Source organism: Gamsiella multidivaricata, assembly GCF_025024155.1.
Source record: "Gamsiella multidivaricata strain RSA 2152 chromosome Unknown BC939scaffold_42, whole genome shotgun sequence".
Classification (NCBI taxonomy): domain Eukaryota; kingdom Fungi; phylum Mortierellomycota; class Mortierellomycetes; order Mortierellales; family Mortierellaceae; genus Gamsiella; species Gamsiella multidivaricata.
In genome coordinates, this window is record NW_026251750.1 from 55,182 (window position 1) to 63,024 (window position 7,843).

Genomic DNA, 7,843 nt, shown 5'->3' on the forward strand with positions numbered 1-7,843 from the left:
AGCGTGTCATGAAAAATGGATGTTGAAAGATGAGAAGGCATTCAGACTATGGTCTGTTGATCATTATAACGAGCGAAGCTTCGTAGTGAAGCCAGGAGCGAGGGAGGAAGATAAAAAGAGAGAGTAGGAAAGTGAGAGAATGAGAAAAAAAGTATAGCAAGCACTCTGCTGCAATTTCTGATATCGCTCTTCATTTCTTCGCGCTACCCTCTCCACTGCTTTCCTTCGCGTCGTCCAAGTCGCACGCATTTTTATTCTTTTCTTTTTTTGCATCTCGTCCACCTGTTCTCCACCTTCCCCTTCTATGTCTTCTTCACTACGAAAGAAGCGAAAAGGGGGCACAACGGATCGTATGTATGTTAGATGCGGAGCAGTGCATGCATCGTATGGTCCAAAGCTGAACTTACACTGCTCTGTGCACCGCAGACCACAGTTCGACAGTAACTCAGAAGCTCAAGAATGAATGCCACGAAGACGAGAGGCACATTGTTTATCATCTCCTTTGCACTACCAATCACGCTGTTTTCTTTCCCACCATCGATTTTATTCAAAACCCTCTACCGCAGACGAGGCAGCTGTTTAAATAAGAGTGTACTAGTCAGTGGTCTGTGTGCGACAATCTGCAATATACCTTCTTTCCCAGGGACATCTACAAGGAAGCAGATTCTCCTTTCCAATACTCGCCTAGGAAGGAAATGGGAAGGGGTGAAGCTTGGACGTCTGGAGAACACGACAACGGCGAAGGCAGCACTTGCATGTACATGACAACAAAATCATATCTTACTTTGGCCACCCCTTTGCTCCTGGACCTCAATGGTCCCTTTCTCACGCCTCATCTTGTGTCATATCTGCTGCTCTATCCGACGTAGAAGGTTGCCCTCGGAGGCTAATACATATTTCCGTTCGATAGCTAGCATTCACAGACGCATCCCTTGGCGTATAAAATCACCGGATTCTTCCGGGCATCATTGCCGGTTTTTACGAGCACACTGTCCTTTCAGAGAAGGATGAGAGAACCTTGACCAGCCTTTGTTACCCACCAAAGATAACACTGAATCCCTCTGTGCCCCGACACGAATGGATGATCGTCAGCTGAAGAGTTACTTTTTTGTTCGCGCATCGTATGGACATCCTCAAAATGCATGCAAAAGTCATCGTTGTTCATTCTAGTCTATAAAAACAACGCAAAACGATAGTACCATGGTATTTATAGGCACGGTCGGCGCGAAAGTCGAGAACATACACTTTTTTGAGGCCCTTGTTGCGAATGAAATGGATTGGATTACGTTTATTGTTCATGAAAAAGAGAAATGTCCGTTATCAGAGCCCGGTTGTTCCTGTTGGTCTGTTGCTGCATATCCCATCTTCTAAAGCCCTCTATTGGCTCATCCAAAATATCAAAATAATTGACCTGAGGATCATCATGTAACAGATCAGCTACGAAATCTTCGTTGATAACATCCGCATTCTGCGCTCCAGAATTTGTAACGACATCGGTCATTGTTGGGCCAGTGAGTTGTGCATACGCCGTCGTCATTTGATCTACCGCTGGCTCCGCTTGGCCCATCATCACATGGTTCTGGGCTGGACATGGTGATGGAAGGGTTGAACCTAGCATAGGAACCAAATTGAAGAGCTCAGTCCCGTTCTGATTCATGTTTTCAATGCCTTTGAGACTGATAGGGTTGAGCTGATAGGGCACATACGCGGCAGCAGTCGCTAACACATCTAAGAACTGATGACCTTGATCGTACATCGGACCGGCAGGTAAAGATCCTAGAGCATTGTTTCCAAATACCATTGGACGGCTTTGATCCGCTGACAAAGAGCCAGAGACACTGCTACCAAAGATTGTGGTCTGAGTCTGGGCTACTGCAAAGCTTCTGTCCATATCAGCGACGTCGGCCAACATCTGCAACGGCTGAGTATACATATCGCCATGGCCGTACAACTGACTGGATACCAAAGGCGCTGGAGCGTTGTTTTCAAAAAGCATTTGTTGGAGCTGACCCGTTGTTGAAGCCCCCGTAGCGCCGTTGTTGGAGATGATTGATTGAAGAGGCAAGACGCCCACTTCCATGGCTGCGTCAAGCAAGTTCCGAAGTTGCTGGCTCTCATCTGGAAGCTCCCTCGCCCCCAAAGCCTGGGTTGTCGGTCTCGCAAAGCCCTGCACAGAACTCATAGCAATCAGTTGCTGTGCTGCATCATGCTCCGCCATTGTACCACCGCTCGTTGACTGTGAATTTAAAGCCCCATCCGCTGTCGACCCCGGATCCACCTCTATGGTCTCCAACTGCGCTGGTTCCTGCATAGTGCTACCGCGTCGACTATTCCGCGTCGATATTACTTCCTGCCTCCTCCTCTCCTTAGCTCTCGCCCTCGACTCTGCCTGTCGCTCCTCTCTCGTCTTGTGCTGCGTCGTATACTCAGGTAAGACGAGCCCAAGCGCCATACGACGAACGTGTGCCCTCCTGAATAGGTCCTGGAGACGTCGACCAAGTGCCTCGAGTGCATTGGGCTCGTCTGGGCGCGTTAGATCCGTGTTTTGGAAGAGCGGGAGTGTATGCGAGTAGAGTACTTGACCCATTGGATGTGCTTGTGATGTTGCTGCTACTGCTGTCCGCGTTGGCGCACATCTGAGGGATTCACGACGTCGCCTTGCTTGTGGTTCACTGCACGAGCCACTCGAGCTGGGCCTTTGTCGCTTCGAACCTGCGTTTACCGATGGTGGAGCCGTTCGAAGCGGCAGTGGGCTTAGTGGGGGCGAGAACGAAGACGCTAGCTGGCCCTCATGTGGATTATACTCGGAGGTTGGGAAGGCGATATACTGACAGGTCTTCAGAATGTTCTTCATCCTTCGTGTGCCGCCTGACCCAGGTGAGGCTTCAGTATTGGCGTTGATATCGTGCTGTTGTTCTCCAGTACCGCTGTGGACGCCACCGTTGATGGCCCTTTGCATCAGGGCTGCGCCGCCAAGGACCCATCCATTACGGGCTTGGGAAGCAGCGCGGGTCCGTTCGCTGGCGTTTTGGTCGCGGGTTTCATAGATGACATTGTTGGCGAGGAGAGCCATGTTGAAGTGGGTAGTGAAGCGCTGTTCGAGAGAGCGTAGGCGTAAGAGCTCTGTGAGTGCAGGGTTGAAGGATACCGATGCTTTGCTCTGCTGTGTTTTCTGCTGTTGTCGCTCTTGCTGCTGTCGTAACTGCTCTTCAAGTGGCTGCTGTTTGCCATAACCCTGCTGATTTTGCTGAAGCGCATCCAATGATCGCTGCTGCTGTTGAGATGGTGATAGACGCTCCAGTTGCAATCTTCGCCTCCTCTCCCTTAGAGCCGCGGTTTCCTGCTGCCGGTATTTACTAATATCATCCTGGGTCGGCACATCGTCCTCATCCCTGATCAAGAACAAAGCCCAAAGCTCTCGATAGGCTGCTCTCAGCGTCAACGCCTGCAGGTCGCAGTCGAACCAAGGGTGTAGAAGGAAGTAGGCAAACAATTTACGGATCTGGTTCTGTGAAAAGGTCACACCCCGAGGGAGGAGATGTGTGAACGCAGCAAAGAGTGATCGTGCTGGGTAGTATCGCGTATAATGTTGGCGAAGTAGTTGCGGTGTAGCTGACGGAGGAGAAGGAGGAGGGCGCGGGAAGGTGGGAAGGGAGGAATGGTCGTGACCAATAACGACTTCCCAGCCGAAGTGAAGTTTGGTGTTTTTGCGGGTGCGAGTGCTGCTGATTGGAAGCTGGCTATGGACTTGACATTTATCAGAGTGGCCTTCTTCTTTAATGCCGATGTAGTCGAGATTACCGTCGTATTCAGGATCCCTGCGGTTGTTGTTTAGGATAGCGTCAAGCTCGACTTCAGTCAATGAAGAGATATTGGGCTGAATACTAGATGAGGAGGAGAATGACGATGATGAAGAGACACGTCGAAGTTGGCTTATCTCTATAGCGCTGATGGACCTTCTTTCTCTCCATGGTGCTCTTCTGTTAGATCTAGGAGCCGTAGTATTCTCCATATTCACAGCGTTTTCAGTGACCGCAGTGTTTACAACATCCCCAACATCCTCGGTGTCTTCGGAAAGTTCGGAGTGCTCAGTATCTTCAATATCCTCCACAATTTTAAAATTCTCAGTACTAGAGCTATTGGAGTTGTTTGGGTTATTGGCATTATTAGTGGCATCCGTGAGCTTCGCAACAACTGCTGCCGCCATAATCCTTCGCACTTCATGCCGTTCCGAAGCAGGACAGCCGTACAGTGGCTGCTTATGGAACCTGAACCCACAATTGACGCAGGTCTCTAACATAGCCTGATGATGTGGACGCGGATTCTTCACCGCAAATGGCCTGTTCATCTCCGGATCACGTTCGCGGTACCTCCAAAACTGTGGAAGAAAGGCTCGGATAAGACGATCGACGAGTTCACGGACGTTGATGACATCTACAGTCACAGTATTATACAGATCTGGGTGCTCGACCTGCGCTAGGTTAAGATAGACTTCATCGATTGCTGTGCGTACTCTGGGATGCTCAGAATGGTACTCGGCGTCCGAGACAGCATTTGGAACTATGATCTCATGATCGAAGCCAGTGGGATCGAGCTCTGGATCTGGATTTATGTTGAAATTTAAACCGCCTATCTCTTCGAGCTCGAGGCCGGGCATCGCGTTATCCGCGGGTGGGTACCAACCCTCAGGAATGAATTCCATGTCGACTTCGCTGTTCTGGCAGTCGCTGTCGCTGTCAGCATCATAGTCGATTTCGAAGCCATGGAGTATGTCTTCGAGTTCATCCTCGCCTCCGAAAATGTAACTGTCATCGGCCTCAGAATTGATTGACATTGCTCCGAAAGCTGAATGTTATGGAAATTGGCAGTTTAACGCGAACTTTGCAGGGAAAATGAGGATGTGGAATATGAACAAGGGAAAGTGCTCTATATTTTATTTGAGTTACGCGTTGGCGTCTTGTCACTAAAGGGTAGCCCGTTGTAGTTCCTGGGATATGATCCAGTCGCACCATTTTTATACAGAAGCCTACTTTGCAATCTTTGGTGTGGTAGGTGCAATTTCTGGGAACATCCAAGGAGCTAGGGTGAAATACATTGTGCTCTACCATAACAACTTGATAATCCACACACGTTATCAATTGGGCCTCGTTCATACATTTCGATATGCCCATAACAAAAAAGGAATTCAAAACTGTGGAGAAATAAGCGTGATAGCATTCACCACCTTTCGGAGCTAAGGATGCAAATAAAAAGGAGTCTGCCTCGGAAACACCACCTGCAACTTTCTAGCTAAAAAAATAAAATAAAATGTAATAAATAGAAAGTAAGCAAAGGCAAGTGTATGTGTGAGTGAGATAGTGAGGTGGATACTGAAATGGAAGGCTCCGCCCTTTGTTCCCAATCGCTTCGAGACTGTGGGGAATTTTTTGCAAGGCGAACTCCACTATCACGCGAACGAGCGAGCTACATACCGAAAGAACCACTCTTCTCCTGCAATTGTCTTCTTCCAATAAGCGATATAAGCCCCAGGAAGTAGGGAGAAACTCTCCAGGACCTGATGATCTGAATTTACCGCCTTCACTTAAACCTCACAAGCCTGGGACCTTTTATTCGAAGAATGTCCGCAAACACTGCCCCGGAAGAATAGTCCGTAATAAAGTTCAAGCGCATCGTAACACAAGGCAACATTCCTGCAAAACCTAAAACACGTCAAGCATACGCGTCAAGCTCAACTTAATTTTTTTTTTTTTCGTAGAGACAGAGACAGGGTGTAGCGCGAATGTGGACCGAGGTAGGAAGTAGAGGATAAAAGTGTTCCGGCCCAGGATCTAACGAATCATGTCCGGTCGCACCCACCCGGTCTGATAATTTGCATGACTTTAACACAGACCGACTCGCCTCTGGATATTACATGCGAGTAGCGGCGATGACAGACCCTGTAATCGAAGACCAGTCTTTTTAGCGTCAAGGCACTATTTATTCATTTATTCATCCGCATTTCCTTGCCTCCTAGGATTTATCACTAAAAACGCGCTCTCCATTACCTTTCTTCTTGGGGGTGTCCATGGCAGTTAGATCAAGGCCCCTCGACGTCGATTGTGGCGGCGTGATTCTTTCCTGCTGTAGAAAGCTGTTGTCCACAGCCTGTATTTGTGCATCTTCGACTTTCTGTTGTATTATGTGAAGGTGCTGCTGTATTATAAATAGTATAAGAAAGGATAAAAGGCGTGTGCTGAAATTAGAATTGATACCATTGAAAAAATGAAAACAGAGTGCCACAAAGACTTATCACGCAACTGAGCAGCCAAACGAGGGACTTTCCGCTCAAGAAGGCCCTCATTTCTTTTTCGTCAATCGGCAGCTTTATGGCCACGCGGGACAGCAGGCCGGAGACATGGATGCCTGCAAATTGTCAGAGGTAGATAATGGCGCCAGTGTATCCGGACACATCAAGGAAGACCATATAGTCCTTATCCTGAAGCTCGAACTTTGCATATCTCTGCAAGTAAACCATGATAGCTTTGTTGATACGAATGTTCTCCCGCGATTGTTTCTTGCCCTCCCCTATCTCAACACCAACGGCCTTAAGCTCACTGTTGTTCAATTCCAGGCCATCGATTTGCAGCTGCAGGTCTAATTTCCGATCACAGACCCCTCTACTCAATCTACTGAATTCCTATTCTTGAAGGACCCTGATCTCCTTTGTCGCGTTGGGTGTTGGCTCGCTCCTGAGGAAAAGAAAAAAAGCAATAATATAGATACAAGTTGTAACTCCATGCGAACACTAACAGCGAGTAGCATGCAACGCACAACATATGTTTCAAACTTCAGCTCGCCATCGGATACATAATCGAGTACATGCCCCCAAGCCGACACCACTGCGTGCTCCGTGTCCCCAAACGTTGCAGCAATGATTTCGTCCGCTCTATCCAAACGCGAAGTTTATATTAGTTGTAGCACGGCAACATGCCCAAGAGTGAAGCAGTGAGAGCAAAATATGGGACTTACATATAGCGAGCCACAGCCTTCAGGGATGAGCTCACTTCTTCCCCTCGCCTTGTTATGCTACACATTTCGAATGAAGGATGCTGATTCCGTCTCGGAGCTTTAGTATCCCATGTTTGGCAAGCATCCCCTCTAGCAAATGGAGCGCATTTTTTATGCTTTCGTCAGGTCGCGCTTTAGGTGCTGATTGCTTGATGCTGTCGATCAAACGTGCTCCAGATAAGTCCCAGGGGTCAGTTGCTCTGAGGTTAATAACCCTTGACAAAGCAACCAAAAGATCCTTCTCATGCTGTAGAAGATTCTTCGCATCTTCCAGATATGCCCGTAGATGTGTATACCGTCTTGCGTGTCACAGAGTGGATATCTCCAGAGGGGAGCGACGCATCTGATAGGTCATTTCTCAGTAGTTCATGCATTCGCTTCATCGAGGGATCTTATGGCTCATGGAAGAATGAGGAGGCATCCAGAAGCTCAGTTCGGCTCCGATTCTGACTATGCTCCTTCTCCTGTTGGGATGGTAGGTATTGCTGGCAGATAAAATCTTTCACAAGAACGTTTTCTGCGTCGACTGCTGCTGCACTCTCAAATGTGTTGTCCCGAACCCATAGTCTTCAAAGCAGAAAAGAGAAAAATGATTAATGAAAACAGGTTACGATTACATCAAAGCCCAATAGTCTTTTGATCATGTTTATAATAACACCCCACCTTTGCATGTTCCGTACCTCGAGCAGTTGCCTGCTGCTGCAGTGAAAGAGATTGAACCTGAAAGTCCAGCAGCTGCTTTGGTGCATAATAGTCCTAAGACAGTAAAACTAAACTAATGAGCATACCCGTCAAT

General features: G+C 48.1%; 2 protein-coding genes across 2 annotated transcripts; one reads left to right on the top strand and one right to left on the bottom strand.

The window, feature by feature from the left end:
• The first annotated feature begins 366 nt into the window (after positions 1-366).
• On the top strand, positions 367-881 carry BC939DRAFT_198321 (uncharacterized protein). Its single transcript, XM_051550588.1, has one exon. It carries the CDS (start codon positions 460-462, stop codon positions 763-765), a length of 306 nt encoding a protein of 101 aa, XP_051411080.1. The 5' UTR covers positions 367-459; the 3' UTR covers positions 766-881.
• A 493-nt stretch (positions 882-1,374) lies between these two features.
• Positions 1,375-2,431, bottom strand: BC939DRAFT_454731 (uncharacterized protein). The gene has a single exon (XM_051556100.1). It carries the CDS (start codon positions 2,116-2,118, stop codon positions 1,870-1,872), a length of 249 nt encoding a protein of 82 aa, XP_051411081.1. The 5' UTR covers positions 2,119-2,431; the 3' UTR covers positions 1,375-1,869.
• Between the last annotated feature and the right edge of the window lie 5,412 nt (positions 2,432-7,843).